At 35.9% G+C, this 26933-nt stretch overlaps 1 protein-coding gene across 1 annotated transcript; it reads right to left on the bottom strand.

Annotated features, from left to right (window-relative positions):
• Window positions 1-26933, bottom strand: LOC131765168 (polycomb protein SUZ12-like). Its single transcript, XM_059078632.1, is given in 13 exon segments — window positions 1-121; window positions 4541-4583; window positions 4586-4633; window positions 5748-5979; window positions 7757-7842; window positions 11011-11061; window positions 18459-18526; window positions 23116-23180; window positions 23265-23311; window positions 25632-25983; window positions 26120-26257; window positions 26362-26445; window positions 26910-26933. Coding segments are annotated over 13 exon segments (1359 nt in total).

The raw sequence follows: 26933 nt of genomic DNA, 5'->3' as shown, positions 1-26933 counted from the left end.
CTAAGTAGTCCATACCTTCCCATCATAAATAGTCTCCCATGTTGCTCTTTTCTTGCTTCTTGGACATTCTTCCATTTCCTGCATGGCTACTTCATATTCCCCATCTAAAAGCTGTAAGCGCCTGTTAGACAAACACATACACTTTAAAGTAACCTGACTATTATTGTAAGTACACAAATTCTACATCTTTAGATTTATACTAAAAAGCACTTATTAAATTTATAAACTAGCTTACATGCCCAACAAGACTTAAAGATATACCTACACTCCATTCCTGACAAAAGAAATTTTAATGATTTGTACTGATAATTATTACTAGAGAATTATTTCATTACTGTAGCTACTCAGATATAACTTTAAACATTTAAAGTATAATAGGCCTAAGGTCTTAAAACTTGCTAAGTTTTAAACGTTAAGTATAAAGCATGTGCGCAGGCTTTATACTTTTAAAAACAAGGTAACAACGGTGTTATAATACTTGCTTTAGGGAACAGCTAAGAATTAGGTCTCTGTTATCTTTAACTACTGTAAGTACTTGAACTAGAATTCTTGACTTTTATACTTGACCAGTAAACTAATTAACTGTAAGATCCTGGGGGGCACCTGGCACATACAGGTGCTCAATAAACATTTCATAGGTGAATGAATAAATGGAATACTGGTTGAATCAAAGAATCGATTAAATTCTACCCATACTCACAGTATACTTTTAATGTGTGTGTACATATCTGTGTGTGTATACATAGTTTATGTTATTTTCTCCATACAATTAAACACTACTAACCTAAATACCATTCTTCAACCATACTCAATAATTAATTGTATATCAAGAATCTGGCATCTCTTCATCAGTCTTAGAGAAATTCTGTTAGGTGGTATTAGCTGACATTTATTGAGTGCTTACTATGTGCCAGGCACTATTTTAAAGACTTTACAGAGTTCATTTAATCTTCCCAACACCTCTATGAAGTAGATGTTATTACTCCATTGTTCAGAAGAAACTGAGGCATAGAGAGGGTTAAATAACTTGCCTTAAGATGACACAGTAAGTAGCCAGAGCTAGCAACAGAATCTAGGCAATCTGTCTCCAAAGTCTGGCTCTTAACACCGCATGATTTTGAGCCTGAAGAATTCTTGTCTTGGGCTTCCCTGGTGGCGCAGTGGTTGAGAGTCCGCCTGCCGATGCAGGGGACACGGGTTTGTGCCCTGCTCTGGGAAGATCCCACATGCCGCCAGAGCGGCTGGGCCCGTGAGCCATGGCTGCTGAGCCTGCGCGTCCGGAGCCTGTGCTCCGCAACGGGAGAGGCCACAACAGTGAGAGGCCCGCGTACTGCAAAAAAAAAAGAAAAAAGAAAAAAAGAATTCTTGTCTTTATGCTGTGCTACTGAATTTATTCTACTTCAATAATTTATCAACAAGGCTGTTCAACTTAATAATTTAGAAGATAATTTTATTTACTAATTTGAATAGGTAATACATTAGTATACTTCTAAAATGGAAAGGACTTTTTCCTCCTGCATGTTTACATGGCTACATAATATTCTATTTTATGGCTGAACATGTGATAGCTACAATCCAATGTACTCTCCTACCTGTAGTCTATGAAGAGGGCCTTTTCCCCAAAAGCCTCATCAACAGTGCTTTATCAAGTTTTTTGATATCTGTCAAACTGCTAAGTGAAAAAATGACATCTCAGTGTACTTTTATATTCAGATGTTTTACCTTTTAGTTGTTTAAAAACCATATATATTCTCTTTTCTTGTAAACATTTTCACGATATCCCTTCCTCATTCTTCTACTGGCCTGTGGTGTTTTTCTTTTTACTTAGTATAATCTTTTTATATTAAAGGAATGAGGCATCTATCTATACATTATGAGTTGAAATTAATCTTCTCCTGACTTGTTATCTTTATTTTGACTTGGCTTATGATGGTGTTTTTGTTTTCAGAAGAAGGTTTTTTTTTATTTCACTCCATATTTCATACTCTTTCAATATGGCTTTTGAATTTTAGTCATTCTTTAAGGAGACTTTAGCTTCTCAAGAGATTATAAAAAGAATTTTTAAAACATCTAACTCCTCAGATCTTGGTTGGCAAATACTTCTCCTCTACTGAAAAGAACTATGACCCTTTGAAGAAACAGCCAATTCCAGAGCAGAGGTAGGAAAAGGAGAATGTAAAGCCTGGAATATCTAGAAGAATATTGCAGAAAACAAGAAAATAAATAAATAAAAACAAGTCAAAGGGACTTAGGAGCCTGCTTGGAGGGGCTCCTCCTCACCAAATTTGGGACAATTTGAGCATTAATATAGCAACATCAATAGATTAAAACAGACTGAATAAAAGTGGAATTCGTTAATCCATACTGATTTAAAAAAAGGTTGAGAAAAGGAACGTTCTTCTTCACAGAAAAATGCCAACAAACCAAACATGGAAGAACTGATAGAAAGTTACCATGTGGCCACCGCCATAGAATAATTTATTCAAGTAAGAATCATCAATGGATGCTAAACTATTGCGTTAAAAAATAACTGTTGGGAGAAAAAGGATATTTATCCAGTTTCATGTATTATTACAGAGGTTGCATATTAATTAATTAAAGTGAAAAGGGACCATTACAATGGAGAAATATGGTAAACACCACTTTAGCCAAGCGATCAAACCTAATATCAGCTGTGTCTGTGACGTCCACAAAGAACACATCACCAATGAGTGTTCCTGCCCAAAATGTTTAACCTGAATCTAAACATAAAGAAACAATCACAAAAGTCCAAACTGAAAAACATTCTGCAAAACTACACGCCTGTATTTAAAGTGTTGTTACAAAAGGCAAAAAAAAAAAAAAAAGGCTGGAAAATGGTTCCAAATTGAAGGAGACTGAAAAGATATGGCAACTGACAGATCGCAATCCTTAACTGGGGTGAGTAGGGAACAGAAAAGGACATTATCCAGGAAACTGGGGAGAGAGTACTGTATTTTTGGTATCATGTTAAATTTCCTGAATATGATAGGCGTACTGTGGTTATGGAGGGAAATGTCCCTGCTCTTAGGAGATACACGCTGAATGAAGTGTTTATGAATAAGGAATGAAATCCAGCGTCATGATCTAACCCTCAAATGGTTTGTCACAAAAATACACTCACAAATAAAGCAAATGTGGTAAAATGTTAACAACTGATGAATCTAGGTGAAGGGTACACGGGTATTACTACCTGCATTGTTCTTTCAACATGTTTATAGGTTTGGAAATTTTCAAAAGAAGTTTGGGGAAAATTCTCCCATGATTTCCTCTTGGTACTTTTTTAAAAAGCAGTTTCTTTGTTTTAACGTACAAGGAATATGTTAATACAAGGAAGGTAGAAAGAATTCTTAAAAGAATGTACCCTTACCCTCACGCTGCCTAAAATATATAGAACATTTACCAACACTGATGAAGCCCAGTGTGCAACAACAGCCTAATTGCTTCTCCCACAGACACAACCCCTATCTCTTAGCATATATGTTTCTGTTGTTCTCCATTTAAATTTTTGATCTACATTCAAATTTCTGACTTTAAAAAAACACTATATTGGTTTCTGCTGGTAACATTAAGCGACATTAAGTGATATATTCTAAGACAATATGGTAGCAAAATCCATGGCATTATTCCTAATCACCTTTGCTTTCCCATTAAAAGCCCTATAACCCGTCTTTATCCTAGTGGCTAATAAGTGGATTACATTAAAGCAACAAGTTACTTTTTAAAGAGCAGGAGAAACACACTCATTGCTTTTCTTGGCTCTTTCTCCTATACCTGATGGTGGACTGTGTTAACTACCAGTGAGCAGCCTAGGACAAGAAATCATGACATATTATAAGTTTCACCCTTCAACCCTATCAAAAAAGAATACTGTATTTGCTTCCCAGAGGTTCTTTTACTGGCACTAAGATGCTTCATTCCCAACTGAAAACTGCAGAGATGATTATAAATCCAAGTGCTCCTTGCTACCCTGTGCCAAATGCACACAGAGCCAAACGATGATTTCACACACTTTTCTTCCTTAACTCTAGTAAATACATAATCTCAAGATTTGCATGGGGCCCACTTTATTCAGGTCTCTGCTCAAATATGACCTTTCCTCAGAGGCTTTCTCTACAAAACCACCATTTATTCTCTTTATTTTTCTTCACAGCATTCCCACTAAGTGACATTAGTTGATACAATTTTGGGGGGTGGTGTCTATTTCCTCCACTAGAAGTTAAGCTCCATGAGGGCAGGGGTTTTGTTGCCTTCTCACTGCCTAAAACAGTGTCTGACAAAGAGGACACACTCAGAAAATACTGGCTGAATGAACAATCTTAACTGAGCCGTTCAAATAGTTCCTCGTCTGTGTTTATTGCTTTCTAGGTGATAAAGACAAAAGTTCAGTATTTGCAAATTTGTTTTTTCATCCATAAGAATAAAGAGAAACAAAGGCAAAGAAACAGTATCATCACTATATTCTGCTTCAAAATAAAAACATTTCTAAAACATGGGAGCCTTGCTTGTCCATCAACATTACCTGTTTTTATCAAATACTGTCATTTGTGCAACAAATGTTTTTCCCCATCTTCACGATTTCGTTTTCTTCTAGCTGCAAGTTCTTCATTGACATCTGAATTTGACAAACATTTCTCATGAATCAAATATTCAAGCAAAAACAGATTTATGATATATAGTCCCTTCACATAACATACTACATTTATCCCAAATGAGGTACAAATAAACTTAAGTTGCGATATAATAATATCCAAACACTCTTCAACTTTATGTCTCAACCTTATGTGTATGTCCTTACTTTCTGATATTCATTGACACTATTAACTCCACATTTTTGCAAATGTTATTTTCTGTTCAGAATGATCTTTATTGCTAGGCAAGGAGAAAAAACCCTCCTCATTCATGGTTACTTTCCAGGAACTTCAAAGGATACTTCAAGACTCAAAGATTATTTCTTCCAAGCTGCTTCTCCCCTGAACTTCACAAATACCTCTATTATACCACATATCATTTAGCTGCAATTATATTTTATGTTTATCTCCATACTCTAGGTTATGAGCCTTTGGAAGATGGGACTGGACTTTTTAATCATCTCTGTGTTCCCAACACCTATATGTTGTTTGAATGATTACCTCAAAGGTGGATTCAGAACTGTTGGGAGGATACAAGGATAGATGTATGTTAACTGTAGACTCTAAGTGGTGGGTAGATAGGTGCTCACTACCAAATTCTTTTGTCTGTTCCATATGTATGAAATTTTTCACAATAAAATGTTGAGGGGGGAATGAATTCATTGTTTGCTGAGAGACTAATTTAAACACCAGTCTTTTCCATCCAGTGTTTTATATATACATATATATATATATGTGTGTATTTTCATTTTGCTGCATGAAATGTTTCATCATACAACAATGAGAATTTTACAGATTAAATACCTAGTACAACATCATAGCCAAAAGTCTAAGAGCAAGGCCAATGTACCATAAAATTAAGTATCTCATTAGACTATAAGAGATTTGCAAATAAATAGAGGCCATGCTATTAGAACACATGCATTTATTTCTAGTTCTGTACCACTTTTCCCTCTAAATAATTATGAAAATAACTAAAAAAAGAAATATTCTGTACACAATTACGAATACTATGAAGATGGATTAGTTCAATCATTTTCACTGATCACCTTAATCTCCAACAACAAAATCTAGTAAAATTATTAAAATAAAAATTACCAATATTTTCATTGGTTTCTCCATTAATCATTCCATTAAACTCTCTTCTTCCTGGACAAGTCACTCTAAATAGCAATGAGTAAGACTTCACCATATGGCTGTTACTAGGTTCAAATTCATTACTGGAAACTGCAAGGGACGGGAAATTTCCAGGTTTTGTTTGATTGAGGTCAGGATTCAAAGGCACCTGCTTTTTACCTGTAGGAACTTGTCTTATTGGACAACGTACATCCTGCAAAGGCAAAGATTATTATATTTATTTATGCATATGCAATTGTAAGAATTACAATAAAACCTCTAAGCACAGCTATAGGAAATATGGTATAGGCCGTGATTTCCAAATGGCATGCTAAAATTCTAACCATACATCTGAAAATTGTGATGAAGCAAAAAGAAAATTTGGATCAACTATCTTTCAAATATTAGCCCAATTGAGGATATCCTCAATACAATGAAAACAATGATATAATAGTATATCTAATATTTAGCTGATGGTCATCAGAAAGTTTTAAGTTAGAAATATAGAACTAAAACCATGCTTAAAATATTACAACTCAGGTAAATTAATCTTTTCCCCTTAAATATTCTATTTTAACAAAATGACTGATAGGACTATTAGAAATGAAAAAAGATTATTACAATAACCCCACTGTCAAAAACACTGAGAAATAGTAAATCCATATATTTAAATAATTGTTTATAAGAAGTAATATTAATCATCTTATGAGTAATGTTCTGTAATTATATAACTAGTTATGCCGAAAGAGCAAAGTTGAAAAATTGCAAGATGCAGAAGACCTTTTTAACAAGAAAATATAGTACATATTTTAGGTAACTTCTTTTTAAAAACAAACAGAATACATGCTTATGGTCTTAAAATTCTGCTCTACAAGAATATAAAATGAGAAAAATAAAAGTCGCCTCCACCCCCCTCCCCGGGTCTTATACTCCAGAGAAGACTAATATTAGCAATTGGTTGTATTTATCCTCTGAAGAAAATATGTATGCCTATTACTTTTTTTTAAACACAAAAAGGATCATACTATAGTTACAGGCACATTTTTTTGTCTAAATAATAATATTATCTTGAATTTTCACATCACTACTTGTTGTGTATGGGTGTTGGGTGAGAGCGTGGAGTATTACTAGCTAACTTTATAGAGTTTTTAATATGTACTTACACTGCTGTCTCCCATCACCTTGGTCTATTCCATACCAATGCTCTAGCACAGTTTTCACCATATCACCTTACTGTGATTGATTTTGGAAGAGCATGAGCAATCAGAACCTCTATACAGGTCATTCCTCGTTTTTTTGGTCTCACCACATGGCTTGTGGGCTTTTACTTCCCCGATGAGGGATGGAGCCCAGGCCCCCTGCAGTGAGAGCATAAAGTCCTAACCACTGGACCGCCAGGGAATTCCCTCCCATTCTTAAAATACCCAAGGACTTAAGGCTACTAAAAGTATCTCTGTTGGCTTTGGTGGGTTGCCCAGAAATTTAACCACCATAATACTTGTTTCGACGGTGAAATGATTTCATCTTATAAATAAAAACTTGAAGCAATATATTTATAAGTTAATGGCTGATAATACTAGAAACAGAAATTTCTTTGCCTGAGAGTAGTGTTACAATATAATCCTTTTGGGAAAAACTCTCTCTTAGACCTTATTTAAAACATTAATGTGTACAAATAGCTACAAAAAATAAGCTAAGAGGCTGAAGTGGCAGGAATCAACTGAATTTATGTCCTAAGATGCTAAAAGATAGCTTCTTCCCTTCACTGTCATACTCCTGTAACAGAAGGTTCTATGCAGATAACTATAGCCAGATTAGAAAAAAACATGAAGATATGGGAGGTTGGCAAAAGAGCTTATCAGTTTTACAATTCAGCCATCAACATATTTAAAAGCTTTTAAGGTTTATATGCATAAACAATATATATGCATAAACATATTCAATGAAAAAAATTATTCCATTTCATCTACCAGTAGCATCCTATACATTACCTTTCCTTTTTTGTGGCAAACTTTCACAAGCAGGACTTCCAGGGTAACAGAATTTTGTTCATTTTCTGAATTTTGTGATGGCTTATCTAAATAGAAAATCAATACTTTAAAATCTATTTTACACTTGATCTTAGCCAAAAGGCCGAGAAATGATTAAAATCTATTTTTAAAAAAATAGTATTCATTTTCCTAAGAAGTCTGAGAATTTACAAAAAAGACTTCCTATAGTGAAGTCTTCTCAGAAGTTTACTCATTCCTGTTTCCCAAAATCAGTTTCAAATTTGACAAATACAGTTAAGGCTTCTTAGTAGAAAGCACAAATGAAATAGTTCAGGCGAGGTAACACACAAAATAAACATTAAAATTTTTTTTCCTTCTTCTAAAATCTATCAGAAAAATTATTTAGTTTAAGATACATTTAAATTGAACTGGTTACTATTTTTACATATTTCATTTCATTTTGAATGCTCAGATATTTAAACTTAAAAGGCTCTTTGATTTGATCGAAACTTATAACCAAAGGGATTAAAAAAAGTTTTCAAAAAATATTAAACATAAAACTTACATGCCTAAATGGGATAGCAAAAATTAAGATATTATTTACTACCTAGGGAAATCTCTTGGTTTATAATGTTTAGGAAATTTAATTTTAAAGTAATAGTCTATATTCTCTATATCAATGAACTCTAACAAAGGTTTCTGCAAATTAAGGTTCCAGAATACTTCCCTACAGCTTGTCTTTAATCCCAAAGGCATTAATAGTCCAAAAAACTTTAATATTTAATCATTCATTCATCATTAAGTTCCTAATATATTGAACTACTATGTACACTTCTATATAGTTCTCTATATATTACAGAAAAATCTATAAACATATACAGAAATAAAATAATTTTTGTTCTGAGATTTTGGACAATACTTCTTTCTACTTGAAAACATTCTTCTTACTCAGGGTATATACATAAAATACATTTCAATCAGTCTCTTGAAAGTTGCAGCCAGGATAAAAATAATTTAATATACCAAAAAATAACTGAATATCTAAAATGCAGTAACAAAAAATACTCTCTGAACAATACTCACCATGAAAATAGTACCCTAATAATCTTTGTGTATTCATTCTAAGCAGTCTCAAGTAGTAATTGCTAAACAAAAGTCTTCATTTAAAAACAAAAGAAAAAATAATCATATTTTAGGGATTGTGATGTTGCTTTTCTAACCTGATTTCTTAAAAATATTATTTCTTTAAAAAAAACTACAAATATACCTTGAATAGACAAAGGAGGCAATATATCTGCTTCTTTCCAACTTCCACTCATTTCAAAGTTACAATGGGAAATTATTTTCTGGAAATAGAAGTATCAACAGAGTTTACTTTCTCATTTACTTCAGTAATATCAAGAAAATAAAGTTTAAGTGAATTTGTGCAATTTTTGAACTTTTTTGCCATGTAGATGGGAAAGAAGTTTATCGTACCATGTTCCAGTTAATTTCAACTAACTAATTCAAGTAAATTCAATTACGATTAATTAAATAATATTAATTAGTAAATATTATTCGATTAATATCCATCAATGATTTCAGTGATGAATAATTTATATGTTTTATAGAAGTCCCTGAGAACAAAGGGCAAACAAACCTATAAAATTCAAATTATAAGCTTCTAAAGTATTAGAGTTCATGTACTTTTTAAGTATCACAGAAGACAAAGTATGATGAGTGATTAGAAATATGATCTCTACAAGATGATTATAAATGATTTAGGAGGAAAAAAACATGAAAATGCTACTGAGGTTACTTAAATAGACCAGATGTAAGGCAAAACTATAAGTAAAGTTACATTAGCTGCTAATACAGATATGACCAGACTTCAAATTTCTTACATTAAAAACCTGACTAGTTATCAAACTGTTCTAATATAACCATTCTGCTTATTATTAAACTTTGTTTCTTACTAAACAATACCAAGGATGACCAACTTGACCTGTTTCTTATAAAGGTTTTATTCCATTACCTGATTATTAAAGGATACACACACAAATTTAAGATGGACAAGCCTAGAGGCATTTTATTCATTCTGAAACCAACGGAAACTTTACCCAGTATGCTTTCACCTCTTTTAATGAAGTAACATTTACGACTATATAATTTTCTTTATATAATATCTAACACATTGATATATCCCATTGGTAGCAGTGGTTGTTTCAGTTGTTTTATTATTGTATTAAAAATACTCAAAATGTTTATGCAGAAAGGGCTCTACTCAGGAGACTCTTCACCTATTCCAGGTTCTAAGGCAATTAATTACAATTCTCATCATTAGTCTTTATAATTTAAAGTTTGAAAAACGTTGGAAATAAAAAAATGACAAAAATCTAAGAAATTGAATTTCATTACAAGTCCTTCCCATTATTTTCTACTTACAATCTTTGGAAAGATGATGGCTCTGAGTTGGGTAAGATAATGTTACACAGCATTTTTAAAACTGTGATACTTAGAGCCCTAAAAGGTACGGTTGAGCGGTAAGAGCTGGGATTTCATCTATTTAGATATGAGCCAGATGAAGCTAACATTTACCTTCAAGAATGATCCCACACAGCACTGATTATTTTAATAATTTAAAAATCTACTTAAAACTTAAATAGACAGCAAGACAGCAATAAGAAAACAAGGCGATGAACACAACCTTATGTATAAAGTCTACCTACAATTTTTAAAAAACTTTTAAGGCAGAGTTTCTTATTTATTTATTTTTATTGAAGTGTAGTCGATTTACAACGTTGTGCCCACCTCTGCTGCACAGCAAAGTGACTCAGTTACACACATATATATTGACACATTTTTTTTAATGCCAGAGTTTCTTAAAACTTGTTCCTCAGACAACCTACTTCTGAATTACCTTGGTGCTTTATTACAATGCAGACTCCTAAGCTCCACCAAAACCCTGCTAGATCTGAGTCCCTGTAGGGTCCAGGTATATGTATTTCAAACAAACTGTCAAAATGCTTCTACACACACTAAAATTTAAGAACTACTCCTTTTAAAGTTTAATGAGTTGCAAGTTACCTCCTCCATATCCCACCATTGACCAAATAAAGCAATAATTGAAACTGTTGGAGAAATCCACTAAAGAGAAATTAAATTATCAACATCAACATCTTTTCCATTAAATATAATTTTCTGAATTTACACGCAATTTTTTTCAGTCACAAAGGTGTTTTGTTCTTAGAATGCCAATATGTTTAAGTACATACCATTTTTGTGGAAGAAACCAGTAAATGTAAGCTGCAGATGAGTTGACAAGCCAAACAGAACAAAAAAATTTTATCACTTTAATATTCTATAATAAAAATAACCTAAACTTTAAAATATAACACTGAAATCAAAGCTACTTCAGCTAATATATAAATATTTGGCTGCCTAATTCTTAACTCTGTTCAAGCCCATGACCCCATGCTCTCCCTGTTAAGTATGACATCCAATACAGTGTGTCTATACACATTAAACACACACACACACACACACACACACACACAAATAAAAACAAAAACACCAAAGAAGCAAGGCAGAAAAAAATAAACCACCAAATAAGAGGCAAGATAATTTACTGTGCTTCAGTGTTCTACCTATAAAATGGGGACAGGTTTCCCTTCCCACCCGTCAAAACGGTAGCTGAATCCAGGCAAAAGTTTTTGAGTATTTTCAAGCTACGAAATTTCAACCTCCTAACAAATGATGCAGAACCATCACTTTCTACTTCAATTAGGGATGAAATATTACAATCACAAATCTGCTATAGATTTGTAATTTACTGTTTCAACTTGTCATTTTCACTTTTAGTTTTAGAAGCAATGAAAAGGAAGCATAAACTATAATGATCCTTTTGTTTTGAAAAATATTTACTACCAGTGGAAAAACTAGTAAGTTGGGATAGAATAAACAAAAACATCAACAGGCTTTTATAGTACCTTTCAACTGGAAAAAGAGCAATCTATCTCGTGATCAGGAACCATTCATAACTTTCCAGAACAGATGTTGGGAAAAGGGAAGCAGTACTTTTACTCAAGAAACTTACTAAAGAATCAAAGTAAATAGCAGTAAAAGGGCAATAAGGATCAATAAAGGGTATGTTTTTGTGTTTTTTTTTAAATGATGGTGACAATCTACGCATCCTTATAATCAGAGGGGAAGAGTTATGTAAAGACTTTGAGGCAAGTGAGTGTTAAGGAACAGGTAATGACTGGAAATGAGGACATGTTATAAAGAGGTTAGCTCTGTAACTTTGCCCAGGACTCTTCTTCTTAGAGAAACAGGAGGTAAGTGAGATATTTCAACAGAAGATGTGAGGATACCTCTATTTTCTTAGTGAGGTAATCCATGAAAGCGTATGCTTAAAAAAACTACAAGGTGGGGGTCCTGAAGGGCATTTCTAGAACAGTACTAAGAAAAGTATGCTAGGATATCAGTAGAGAACAAAATGACTATGGTAGAGTAGAAGTGTAAGGGTCCAAGCAGAGTTAGAAAGCATAAACATAGAAAAGAAAAACTAAGAACAGCAACTATAACTTAAATATCAAGAAACTAAAATGGGATTCTTGAAAACAGTTAATTCATGTATCTTACTTTCTAACACGTATCAGATACATTTCAAAAACACAGAGGAAGTGGAGAGTTGACTATAAACGGGGCATGAGGGAATCTGTAGGGTTTATCTTAATTGTAGTGGTTGTTACCTGACTGAATGCATAAGAACTATACACCAAAGAGTGAACTGGACTGCATATCATTTATACCTCAAAAAAAAAGTACATTAAGGGGATCAACTGTAAAGGAGCTCAAAGGACTTTTTCAAGGTAATGAAAATGTTCTATATCTTCACTGTGGTTATGCTTGTGCGAATGCATACATTTGGCAAAACTCAAACTATATACTTAGGGTGAGTGTATTTTATTGAATATTAATTATACCCAAAGTTGATTTTTAAAAAGTATATCTACCATCTATGAAATCTACGTGCCATTTTACTAAAAGATAATTAGCATTTTCCTATCAAAAGTGTTCCATAAATGTAACCTAACAATGCAGAATTGGTGAAACTCCAAAACAAAACTGAAAGAGAGAAATATTCTACAGTTTCCTTGTTAGAAGATAATCCATTAGTCCCAACCAGTTTATCCTATTCTTAGTTGCTTCAGTTAAACCTACCTACTAAGGCCAGGTAAATTTTCTTAAAATGATTTTGTATGAATCATTCCTTTCTCCAAGTTTCTAATGGGTCCCCAACTGTGAAATCTTTTGTCTAACCGCTGTCTGTAATATGGTTCCCATTCCTTTTTACCTCTAAAGCCATATATAGGAAAGTAGAATAGGATGACAAAATCCAAGTTTGAATTCTGGCTCCAGTTATTAGCTGTGACCTGATATCTATAAAATGAGGAGATAACCTCTCTCAAGATTGTGAGGCTTGGATAAAATACTAAACAATCCATCAAAATACCCTCTCCCTCTTCTACAAAGACCCATCCCCAAACATCCCAGAGCTTAATTTCCTTTACAAGCACCTGTATTTACCACTTTTTTTGTCACAATTTTTCACACACATTCTCTCTTGACATATCAGTGTCCTTAGCACCTAGCAGTGTCTTACAGAAAGGCACTCAACAAATGATTTTCAAAAGGATAATGATGTCCTCCCTAGAGTAATAAGATTTCTAAGGTCAGGGATCAGGACCCATTATACTGTAGTACTTATAGTATTATTTACATTGTTTTTATAGGGAATGCGATTCTAAGTTCCAACTGTGAAATGACAGAAATACCTTGCATTGATCTACCCCAGAAAATATTTTAAATTAGTGTTATTCAAAACGTGGTCTGCAGACTGAGGTCATCCGGGATACTGTTACCATTCCACAACACGGCAAGAAGTTGAGAATAAGACTTTAACCACTTTCATAAAAATTTAACATTGACATAACATCCAAGTATGTGATCAGTACATTTACAAAAGTATCCATCCAAAAAAGACTGGAAATTAAAAACAAACAAAAAGGTCACCAAAGGATGGTCTGAGACACAGTTTTAATTGCTACATTATAAGTTAAATAAGATGGCAAGCACACACACAAAAAAAGACGGCAAGGACATTCAGCCACCATTACAACATTTCTTTGAGAAAAGGAATTCCAAATTTCAAGTAACCAACTTAAAAAACAAACTTGGGAATGTGATTTGCTATGCACAATTTCCCCTCCTCCTTCCCCTCCTAAAAGTAAACACTCTTGATATGGACCTAGAATAAAATGTAACAATGAGGCCTAGTTGATGGCTGAGTCCAAGGAAAAAGGGCAGTTTTCTTTCCCTTTCTGATTTACCCTCTTCCCTCTCTTGTTGCTACTGTGTCCACATCTTAATTGGTTAAACTGGATCAGAAGAGGGGAATGAGAAGGGAAGAAACAAACAAGGTCAGGCCTCTTTAGTTTTAGGCAGCAAAGGATCTAGCTTAGGTGATCAAGATAAGATATCAGATAAGGATTTGGTTCCTCTTCCTGATGTGTTCCCTATCTGTATCTTAGGAAGCAAGCAATATGGCAACAGGAAACTAGAGGGGGAATGTGAAATTTGGGGATAAGAGTCTAAACACAAGTACCTGACAATTCTAAAGAAGTCTGCAGAATAAGGTTGAGTACATTTAAATTCATAAGGGACTAACATTTTGCGATGAGATTCATGTAGGAAACTCAAATTTTAAGAACAGCCAGATGCCACAGGAGGACCAACATTTTTATGCAGGAAAGAAACCAAGATTAGGGCCTTGAATTTGTACACATTAATCTGATAGTGGCAGGTGTAAGGCTTCATTTCTAGGGTCACGGCTGTATCACCTCAAAATAGCCCAAGTGTGATGATAAGCTATTTGGCATCTACACTGTTACATGTCATGCTGTGATGTATTATAAAGCTGAGGAATTGGTGACTGCATCAAGCCCATTATTCTGGAATGACGTCTTTTTCTCCTAAATGCCAATAAGTTCCATACAGGCAAGGTCTTCATCTGTTTTGCTCATTATTATATCCCCTAGGACTTAGGATAGGGTCTGGGACATGGTACACTGAGGAAATGGGAATCCCAGAAAAAAATCCCAGACTTTGTTACAGTACAAAAAGATGATAAAAGGAAGATTACTAATTCAGAACTTTAGGTTGTAATAACAACAACAAAAAGTGATGAAAGGTACTTTACCTTATCAACCTACTAAAAACATAGGTTTGAAAATATATCTAGTAGATGTTCTAGTTCAGTTACCTTTGGAGGGGATTTCTCCAGCTACTAACAGTAGACCAGGAACAGAAAATGATTAAGTGGAAATGCTTCTAATCTGACCACAGGAAATACTTCTGGAAGCAATTCCAACTTGGAAATCTTTTCATGATACCTTTCAGTCAGTGGAGATGCACTTAGAAGACAAGAGATATGACTAGAGAATTCCAAAACTGGTAGGATTAATAGCCCAAGAGACCCCCTTGGATCCTGCTAGAACAGAAAACTACAGAAAGATCAGAGATTTATACCAATAAACCATGGCGCTTGGTCAAAACTCAAAATAAACTCAAAACCCACAATATACTGGCATGCCAGAAACAAGAGACGGAGAAGACAGAATATAAGGCATTACATCAGAAATTCTAAAAAGAAAATAAAGATATTTTAAATATACATAACCACACCAAAAGAGCAAGGAGAAAGATTAGGAAAAACCTGGAGACTAGAGGTCTGGTCACTAGACTATGTGAAAAACCTGGTCAAGTAGTTTGACCACTATGAATTTCTAAAATTTGCTAATTGCTGTGGAGTTTTTAGAAGCCACTGTTCGAGAAAAGAAAAAATCTTCATAGTTGGTGGGTGTTATGGTTGAGTTTTAAGGTTACAAATGCAATTCTGGTCTATTGTCACAAATGGTTACCTTAAAGAAGTGAAAACCATGAAATGTCCCATGTTTCTTTTTTCTATCAGCTCCTTCCCCTAATAAATTTCTGCCATTATCTGAGACAAGTAAGACAAATATAGATCTAGAGTATAAAACACAAAAGAGATCCTGGGACACCAACTTTATTTTGTACAGACAATGCCAGGAATTTGGGTTTGTTTGTAAGTCACTACAACTGTCATAAACAGGTCAGGCATTTGACTGTTCTAAGCTTTGGGCTGTAGTACTACAGTAATTTGGGGTATCTTGATATTCTCCTGGAACTCTGAGAATGAAATACATTGGGTTTGAGAGTGGAGACATTAAAACTGTGGAAGTACTAAAAGAACATGAGTTCCAGTGGGAGACATCCAGACAGTAGCTACTGAACAGACCCAGGATCCAATTAAACTGAACAAGATCTCTATGTTTGAGATGGTAAAGAATAAACATACAGATGGAAATACCTTTGTGTATGTGATTTAAGATTTTAACATCTACGAATTAACAACAAAGGCTTATTTTGTTCTCTCAGGGAATTTGCCCATAGATTTTACAAGTAAAGTTTTACAATGCTGGCATTATATACTGGTATCTAGAGAACTTCTTACAATCCTATGTGATAAGTTTAGTAGACCTATTGGTCTACTAAACCAATTATGCCTAATTTGAGATGAGAAATACACTGAAGAAATTTAATAATACAGGGCCTTAGGGGTAAACTTAAAATGAAGCAACTTCTCAATTAATTTTAGTGACTCGGGGAGCAACAATGAGACATTCATAAAGATGGTGGCCAGGGGGGCGGTTGAAGCACCTAGTACAGTAACTCAGTACCTCCTGGGCCTAAAGTGCCTCACTGGGTATTAAATAAGCATGGTCAGCTCTAACAGTTAGGTCTGTTTGAAATAAAAAAGATCTTGGGTGTTGAAATGACCAACTCACTGGTCCCAGCTAGATCCTAAAGAGTGAAAAAGTTGCTTTTCAAAATTACAAGCAGGAATTCTATGCAACTCTCTGATGTTTCTGTGAGTTGGTTAACAATACCCCTGTTATAGTACTGGCCTAGCTATTGAACCCATTGGGTCGAAAGAAATATAATCATTGGGTGAGTGATTATTCAGAGAGAACTGACCAGTATAATCTATCTTCCTCACAACACACACTATCAAGGAAGTTCTGTAATATTTATCAAAGCCAGGGTCACAATGAGATAGTAGTAAGGTTTAGCAGTGATGAAGGTAGAACCCTGATGGGGAAGATGAAGAAAAGGGTCAAGTTTTCTTCCTCTTGGTTCATTCTTCCTTCTCACATGAGCCCTGAAAGACCTGGAGGGCAAACTATTAAGGTGTTTAGAAGAAAAGAAGTGAGGATGTCACATTAGGTTCTGACTACAGCTTTATACTTTATAAGTTAAAAAGGCCCTGAGGATCCCAAAAGCTCTGTCCAGGGTAGGTAAACAGCCAACGATATGGAATAGAAATTCAAGCAAAGAATAGAGAGTGCATGCGCTGGGAATATTCTCAGTCTTTATAAACCTGTATTGTAAGGTATTCCTTGGGCAATAACAGATTAGGTAAAGATTTGGGAATGGACTATCAAAGTCTATTTACAAATCAAGATTGCCTAGATATGGAAATATAAATTACACTTCAGTCCTACAAGACTGCAAGATACTGATACAAAAATTTTAAAATGCAATAAAAAATTCCAGTAAAATAACCTAATTGAAAAGGCAAACTTAAAATAAAAGCAATTGAAAAATGACATCTTATACTAGCCACAAAAATGAGAAAGTATAAATGAAGCATCATTAAGTCAGTGTACATCCTATCTAAACTGGCAAGATATGATTTAAAACTTCAAGAGAAAAAGAAAAATCCATGTGGCAATTTTCCCAATTCCATTTTTTTTAATCCAGTATTTTTAGTTCTACATTCTTCCTAAAAATAGTCAATGAATAAACAAATACCACCCAAGTCCCTGTTTCTCTTTAGAATAATATTCAACTTTCTTTAGTTTTCATATGAAAGAACAAATAGAAGCATACTGTCGAGGAAGGGAAGCATACTGTGTAGCCTAGGCAGATATTAGGCTAGTCAGAACATTTAGGGATTAGTTCTGGGTAACACATGTGAAAACAGACAATAAGAAGGTTCCATCCAAAGGGCCAGGTTTCTGAAACTATCATGTGATAAACATATTTCAAATATAAACTAAAGTTAAGAATATTTTGCCTGAAAGTTGTAAATAAGAGCAAGGACAAGATGGGGAAAAAAAAGAGAGAGAGCCTCTCTCAGAATTGTAGATGATTACTTAGAAGACATGTGATGTTGTGAAGCAGCTGGCACAGTACCTAGCATATACCATAAAAAATGAGTCTCCATCATTCTTTAGAGGAGATAGTAGGATTAACACTAAATACAGAAGTTACAGAAACTCTGATTCAGAATGCAAGAAATTGGTAGTAGAGAAAAACAATAATGAACAGAACTGCCTTAGAAAACAGTGAGTTCCCAGCATTAGAGATATTCAAGATGAGGCTTAAGAACTGATTCTCTGCCAGGGATGCTACAGAAGTAATCCCTGATCTGTGTATGAGTTTGGACCAAGTGAGATCTAAGGTTCATTCTAACTCCTTACAATATTGAGGTGATCACTAGGAAAATGATCACTGTACTTTTTCCTCTTTCCTCAAGTATGTCACTTCATGTAAACTTTTAGGTTATCTTACCTATGAGATTTTTGCTCTCCTTTCATTTTCTCTACTTTTGATAACATATCATCAACTTTAAATGTTTTCCTGGAAGAGACAGATAAACAAAATAATCACTTCTCAACTGGGAAAAACAAACAGATTATACTTTACTGTCACTATAATAGGCAAGTTGGAGATCTGATTTTATTTATAATAAGATAAATTATGGGATGGTTAGCCATAACAATGAATACTATCGAGACAGTGTTATGTTGTAATACAGCAAACAAGCCCTCAAGCCCCATCTCAAATGCTAACTTTTCTACGAAACCTTTTGTAATTATTCCCAAACCAGAGTGATTTTTTCCCCACCTATGTCACCTGGTTTACATTTATTTTGACATTTAGTCTCCTAAACGTGAAACTTGCATAAATATTTTATTTCTACTAGATTATTAGCTCCTGAAGGGCAGAGATTTGTTTTCTTCAAGGAAAGCCACATAGTGCTTGGCATATTGCCTTATACTTGGTAGGTGTTCAAGCATTTGTTGGACTGAGCCAAACAAATGCAAATTATGTATATTTTGAAACACTTGTATTTCCATTAAGTAACCTGACAAATATGGATATTCCATAAAACAAATATGAAGTTAGTAAAACATCCTCAAAGATTAGCAGCAATGGCTAAAGTTAAGTATGTCATTTTAAAGAGATGGTTGTCACCATCACAAAAAAAATTTGAAGTTTAAAGGACATACCCATCAAATCATAACAAAATTATCAGCTTTTAACTTAACAACTTTAAGAGAAAAAAGTAATTTCCAATAAAATAGAAGCTTATATTAAGAATAACCACACCCTTAGCAAGCAATTTAAGAATGAATGGATTCTAGGGCTTCCCTGGTGGCGCAGTGGTTGAGAGTCCGCCTGCCGATGCAGGAGACACGGGTTCGTGTCCCGGTCTGGGAAGATCCCACATGCCGCAGAGCGGCTGGGCCCGTGACCCATGGCCACTGAGCCTGTGCTTCCGGAGCCTGCGCTCTGCAACAGGAGAGGCCACAACAGTGTGAGGCCCGCATACTGGAAAAAAAAAAAAAAGAATGAATGGATTCTAAAACAAGCCTCATCTTAGTTCTTAAGGTGCTCTACTATATACATTTTCTAGAGGCTGAAAAATTAGACCCATATATGTTAATTGGAAACAAATATTTCTATTTATACTCATATATTTTCTTCAAATATAGAACTTGGAAAGATTCATGTATTCTTATAAAATTTGAATTCAGATATTAGAAATTACTAATATGCTCATTCCTCAAAAACAGCTATTGTACTCAACTACTATAATAAAAATTATCAGTAGAGAAATGTTAATGTAAATATATTGTAGTAAAACACTGATAGGAAGAGCAGAATTGATACGATCTATATTTCAGGTGAATAAATAGCCTCCATTAACAAAAGATCTTTTTTATAAAAAAGCTTCTCTCTTTACCTTTAGAGTTACTGAAAACCTCAATATTAAAGTTTCCCCCAATAAAGCACAGTAAGGAGTTCTTTACGAAGGATGGCAGGCAATACATTTTCAATCTCCATAGATAAGAGAGAAGAAAGAAGAAAAATGTAGGATTCTTTTAGGCTAGTTACAAAGAACTTTTCAGTATAAATACTGAAATGTACTACTGAGGAGGGTTGTAAAGTTACTGAAAACTTTTTAGAATAATATGTTTATCTTTGTGTAATGACTAAGAAGAAACCCTGTCTGTAGGAAGAAAAGTTAAGACTGTAGGTCACAAGGTTCACCTCTTCCAACTTTATGCAGCTGTACATAGGAAAACTGAATATTAACAACCATTTGAATAGATCATACAGGTAACCCAGCATTCCTTAGGAAAAACAAAACGAACTGTATAGGCAACTATACAAAAGCAGCCCCACCTCCCAACACCAAGTATTTCTGCTTCTTTAGAAAGGTACTGCTACTGTAGCTCAGATTTAACAAGGGAAATAGTTATCAAAAGGTCATCATAAAGGAGAATATTCTTAAAATTCAAGACATTTTCGAGGGAGGATTCAGAAACAGCTTACATAAAACCTACTAAAATGGATTCAATAAAAGACGCCGTTGTCCTCACCAGTATTTCCACTGTGCCAGTGTAGTGTCAGGCTACAGAATCTGAATACCTCTATGAAGTGCAACTAAAGTAAAAGGCAAGTTTAACAAATATATCAGATTAATGTTACACCTGCTTGTACAACTTCAAAAGGAGTGATAAGTGTACTCCAACAGTGAATATGATGTTGTTGTGTAACAGTACAAAAGGAGTTCCAAAAACATTCTGAGCAAAGGGATTGTACTAAAAGCAATTCTGTAAAAGCAGTTCCAAAAACATTTGGAACAAAGACCACAATCGCTGGGCTGAATTCATCACCTTCCAAATTCACCAACTTACTTTGAAAAGGACAGCGTTCATTTGAAGATATTAAGTTGTAGTATAATTTGTTAAAAATCAGTCTTATTGTCTTATATATGCCAGGCATACAACAAAAGAATTAAGTGATTCCTAATGCATTTTTACATGGAAGTAAATTAAATGGAATGTATGTTTCTTGGCTGGCAAACTGCTTCAAAACTGTCCCAAAGGAAATTTTTTTACCTAAGGGGTACTAAATTAAGAAAGTTCATTTCTACTGCCATGCTTTTGAAATTGCCTCCACTCATTAGCAGACAACAGAAATGTATCCCACAATGAGGCAGTCAAATAGTCTAATAAACAAACATGATGTATATTTTTAATACACTTATGGATTAAACTCAAATTTATTCTGAAAACACTTTATCATTTTAAAATTAAAATCAGGAAGCATTCTAGATGATAACTGCAGTACTTAAAAAACAATTTTTTTTTGGCCACACCTCAGCATGTAGGATCTGAGTTCCCTGACCAGGGATCGAACCTGTGCCCCCTGCAGTGGAAGCACAGGGTCTTAACCACTGGACCACCAGGGAAGCCCTCTACATGGTAACTGATCTTCCATATTAAAAATACTTAAAGAAAAAGTTTACTACTAAATCAAATTCACCTAGTTTTATAGAGTAAATCAAGGGTCTGCAAATTATGGACCATTGGTCAAATCCAGCCTGTTGTCTGTTTCTGCACAGCCCATGAGCTAAGAATGGTTTTTACAGATAAAACATTTGCAAGTGATTTGATAACAGAGAATACTAACTCTAAATCCCAATTAAGCTAAATGTTATCCCTCCCACCCTACCCCACAAAAATAAAAGAATCCCACATTTCTCACTAGTAAGCACATATTATAAAACACTGTACTCCCTGGCTCCAGTGGTTAGGACTTGGCGCTCTCACTGCCAGGGCCGAGGTTCAATCCCTGGTCAGGGAACTAAGAACCCGAAAGCCGTGCAGCAACCCCCACCCCCCAAGAAAGAAAAGGAAAAAAAAAGAAAACACTGCACTCAATTATTATGTTTTGAATTTCATCAATTAAAAAAAATGTTGATATTCGTTTTCTCTTTCTGTGTAAGTACCTACATACTACCTAATATCCTCAATTCCGTTTCCTGGACCACAAAGGCTAAAATATTTACTATCTAGTCCTTTAGAGAAAAATTTTCCTGATTCCTGGCATAGAGTAGACAGGTAAAGAGCTGACATAATTCTGCTGCTTAATTCATCACCTTCTTCCTAGTTATTTAGGCACCTGGCAGGTTTCACCCCTTAAATGCAATGCGCGCTCACTCGCGCTCTCTCTCTCGCTCGCTCTCTCTCTATCTCTCTCTCTCTCTCTCTCTCTCTCTCGATTCAGAAAGATTACCAGAAGACAAATAGTTTTAACGTTTCAATCCTTCAAAATACATCTAGATATATCTACAAAGCTAAACTATGTCTTGCTGTAAAAAAAGCGGTGCTTATTTAATAACCAGTAGGAGTCTCCAAAGGAGTTTAGTTTCAAAGTTTATTGAAAAGCTTAATGGTTTTACTAAGTCAAAACTATGACAATACCAAATGCTTAGTAGAGGTTCCCTCCTTTAAAAATGTAAAGTTGTTCACTTGATATGCTCAGTAAATAGTCATGGGTGCAGAACAAGAAACTACCATTCTATAATTATATACGGTTAAATGTTACAGAGCAAAAACAAGCTCTCTGACACCTTCAGATTCCACTTTAAGACTAGGTGATTAAGATTAAGAAGTTTTTAAAGACATTCCTCCTACTGACTTCAAAAGTATTTCCCTTTTAATAAGACAACCACCAAAGACATAAAATGAGACTTTCTGAACCTATCCTCATAGAAGTGAATTCTTTATTGTTAGAACATATAAGAAATATTCAGACATTAACTGTTAAATTTATGTATCAAAGATAGTTCCCATGAGCCCTTTAGTAAATACTTAAATCCTCAACTTCTACCAAACTTGAAAATAACTATTAGCACAGAGTAAAAAACATTAGTCAGTAAAATCACTTCATTTACTCCACTACCAAATCACTTGTTAGGAAAAAACTGGCAATCAACTGGGATTTACAGAAATGATACTATTAAAAATCACTTTGCAACCAATTCACTCTTTCACCTCAGTTTTCATATTTAATCTTTCATTAGAAATCATACTTTAAAACAAAATTTTAACATGGTTTGAACAACTTGAAATAAGATTCATAAAATGTACCTTTTGATGTTTGTTCTGGAGTTTCGATGAGACATGTAAGTAAGAGTTCTATGCAAAAATACTGGCTATAAAAAAAGTTAAAATATTAAAATTAAATAGGTGAAATTCTAGGAAAAAAATAATATCAGTAAATTTTGTTGATTACTTACCGCTATAAGATTTCGCGTTCGAAGAAACCTATAGAACTGCGTTGGTTCTAGGTAACAGAAACAAAATCCAAAGTTATCTAAATTTACTTATTACTTAAATTGTTAAGAAAATACCAACCCAGACCATGTTATATAAACCAATATATAAACCAATAACCTATTATGGAAACTATGTAGTGAACATTTACATCAAGAAAATAAGTAAGCACGATTAGATCAAAAGACATTCAATCTACAGCATACATTCACAAAATGCATCTACATTTACTTTAAGTTTCTCTACAATCTAGTTCTTAAACCTTGCATTTCTAAGGTAGCTATTTTTAAACTAGCTGTATGAAGAACTGAAAAGTAGTTATATTCATTTAATTTATTTAATTAAAACTATTTATAACCCATCTCCTTCTAAAAAGTAGCTAAAGTGAACGAGTTGGATTCAGTAAAGGAACTCTTTATTGAAGCCAAATAAGAAAATAAAATGTTCACTTTTTAACTGGTCTTTTCAAAAGTCTGTACAGTAGTAAGCCGAAATGGAATAAAACCGTTACCTGGATAGATGTCCTAATACAGATATAATCAAAGTGAAATCCAAGACATAAATTAGCTAAAATTTTCGATGAATATTGCTAGTTATAGTTCAGGTTTCTATTTTGCTCAGTGTAAATATTACCTCAGTATGTAAATACTGCCTCAACACATATTTTTAAAGTACCAGATTCCCACAGTGTTTTTAATGCTGCTTAGTTAAAATCTGTTATAAAGGACTTAGGTTACAGATAGAAAATATTTTATATACAAGTACCATAATAGCAGTTACATTAATGACCTGTTAGTATTATGTTTCTTTAAATAAAGCGGTATAAAAATGACCTAATATAACTATATTAGTAAATACATCAAAGCATATAAACTTCTCAGAAACTAAGATCAATATTAGAGAACAATCAAGTTGTTTTGTGACCATATCTAACTCTTAATGACAGTTCATCTCTCTGAAGTACACTCATCAAAAAAGCAAAACAGCTAAAACTTTCTTGCAGGATTTGTCTTCTCACTACATTTGGAAAGAATTTTTTAAATTTCCACTTAATCTTCAGTTAGTTTAGTTTTAGTTTCAAATAAACTAAAAGGAGATGAGATGTTTTAGAAAGGCTGCAAACATGTATGTTTACTGTCATCACTGTGCTTTAGTTCTCCACCATATTTCCAACTGAAAGCCTCTCCAGATTTCTGAAAGTATATTGAGCAAACGCTAGAATAATGTGAATCTTTCTCAAGCAGGTTCCATACGAATTTCAATAAAAACCGAAATTCCTTGTATTAAAATCCAATTAGAATTTCATGAAGCACTAATGAGAGAGAATGAAAGAAGGGTATTAACGTAATACATCTTTCCAAGAACAGCTGATACCAAGCCCTTAACATATGCCACAAAAAAAAATTGTAAATAAAGACACTGAGTGGTAGAGCTGAGTTTTTTCAAGTCTCTGTAAGATATCTAGCTATTAAAGGTCATCCAAATTACAACATCCATACAAAAGCAAAGAGGAAAACCATCAGGATGTAATATTCATTCAAGAACAGTTCAGATTACTCACAGTCATGACATTTCTTATATATTTTATTGCTTCTTTCCAGACACCTTGCCCCCTTCCCAAATTAAGTCGTAGCTCTGCCCTCGAAACAGACCTTAAAAACAGAAACTGACATCAGAAAATGTCCCGAAATGAAGACAACTACAAACGGACAGAATTCCGAGATCGTCTAGAGAGAAATAAGATGCTTAAACACTGCCTGTCTCAGTTTACGTACCCATGAAACGGGTGGAAAGATGCGAAAGGTGTAGAGCATCAAACGGTGCCATGTTAATGCACCAAGTTAGTGCGAAGGCATTTCAGACTAATGACAATTTGGTCGATTTTACTGCACTCCTCTCTTCACAGGCTTAATTTTGCTCCTCTAAACCTACAACCGACAGCCTTGTACTTCTAGAGTATGGAAGGCATGAAAGAAAGCAAGAACTAGTCCTGGGATCTGACGGTAGATCCAACTGTACAGTCCAACTGTGACCTCCCCACCTAAAAAGCAGCCTGCTCTCAACGCGGGGCACCATGCCTCAGCTCGCGTGTAAATCTTCGGGGAGGCACGAACCTCACCTGGACCCCCTAATCCACCTCCCTCAAAGGCCCTAGACTTCGGGCCCCCTCGAGCCATAACCCCGGAAGGCGGAATGGCCCCCTCAATTTCGCCCTCCACTCCCGAATCAAACCGACTCCCGGTGAGGAAGGGGGTCCCAGCACGAGTGTCCCGGCCCCCTAACGCTGCAAGAGTGGGGATTCCTGCCCTCAAAGCCTTCATCACACTCACTCTCAAAGGCCTGGAGAAAAAGCTCGTGGTCAGCCTGGACGTGCTCCATTTTCGGCTTCTTCACCGGTAACACCGCGGCCCCCGCCGCTGCCGCCACGGAGGAAGAGGAGGAGGCCAGGTAACTACCGCCGCCTCCACAGCCCCCACCACTGGATTTGCCGCCTGACGCTGCCGCCACTGAACCCCCGAAGCCGCCTCCCCCGGACCCCGCGCAGGGCCCCGAGCCGCCCCCTCCCCCACCGCCGTGCTCCTGAGGCGCCCTCGCGGTTCCTGCCTCCTCCCCCACGCCAGCTATCCGCCGGGCGGCCCCGGAGAGTAAGCGCCGGCAATACCAACCGCTCGCCCCAGAAGGCTCCGGCGGACCAAGGGGGGAAGGACGAGAGAGGCGGGGGGGGGGGAAGGGAAGGGAGGAGGAGAGGAGGGAAAGGAGGGAGGGAAAAAAAAGTGTCTCCTCCTGAGAGCCCCGCTCCGCTCGGGAGACCGCTCACTTCCCCCGCCCGGCGCTCTGATGCCCAGCCTGTTGGCCCGCGCATTCCCCCGTCAGTCACGCGGAGGCGCTTCTCGCGCAGGCGCAGCTTGGTTGGCCCGTGCGCGCTGCTGACCGCTGGCCCTGCCGCCTCTTTGAACTGAATTCGCGGGAAAATTAGGGGTCGGAGCGGCCTTCCTGCTGGCCCCGGTGCATTGTGGGGTGAGAGGGACCCAGCGAGCGGCTTAGGGAGCCGTTTCTCGCCTTCTGAGCGTCGTCAGTCGCCACCCCCGGGGGATACAGGACCCCTGAGGAGAGGAAGGCCTCTGAGGAACGGCGGGGCGGGTGCTGGGGGGTCGAGGGGCTCATTAAATGAACTGAGATCCATGCCGGATCATCGAGTCTCTAACTTCACAGGAAGGGGCCTGCCTGGTGTTGGTCGGGTCGCTTCTGGTCTGAGGGGCTCGCAGGGCGAGGATCTCTTCCCCTGTCCCCTCGCCACCACGTGACTCAAGCCACCCTTGGCGGAATCCCACCCAGCGAGCCCTGGAGAGGACTGGGGGCAGCCAAGGGGTTGCGGCTGCTGCTCTCGGACACCGCTGGGCTCCACCAAAGGGAGCGATTTCTAGGGAGCAGGAATGTCCTATCAAATGAGGAAAAGGATTTTCTGTAGGTGCGGTGAGGCACCAGGATCGTTACTGAGAGCGGTCGTGGCTTCTCAACGTGTTGGAAGCAACACTTAGATTTTTGATTCCCGGACACCACAGGAGTGGCCAGAGGGACAAACTGGATGATTTCTTAGAAGTACCTACACCCATCTTTGAGAACCTGCTCAT

This window comes from Kogia breviceps, chromosome 11 (assembly GCF_026419965.1).
Source record: "Kogia breviceps isolate mKogBre1 chromosome 11, mKogBre1 haplotype 1, whole genome shotgun sequence".
NCBI classification, from domain to species: domain Eukaryota; kingdom Metazoa; phylum Chordata; class Mammalia; order Artiodactyla; family Physeteridae; genus Kogia; species Kogia breviceps.
The sequence above is the reverse complement of the archived record's forward strand: the minus strand, read 5'-3'. Positions and strand labels throughout refer to the sequence as shown.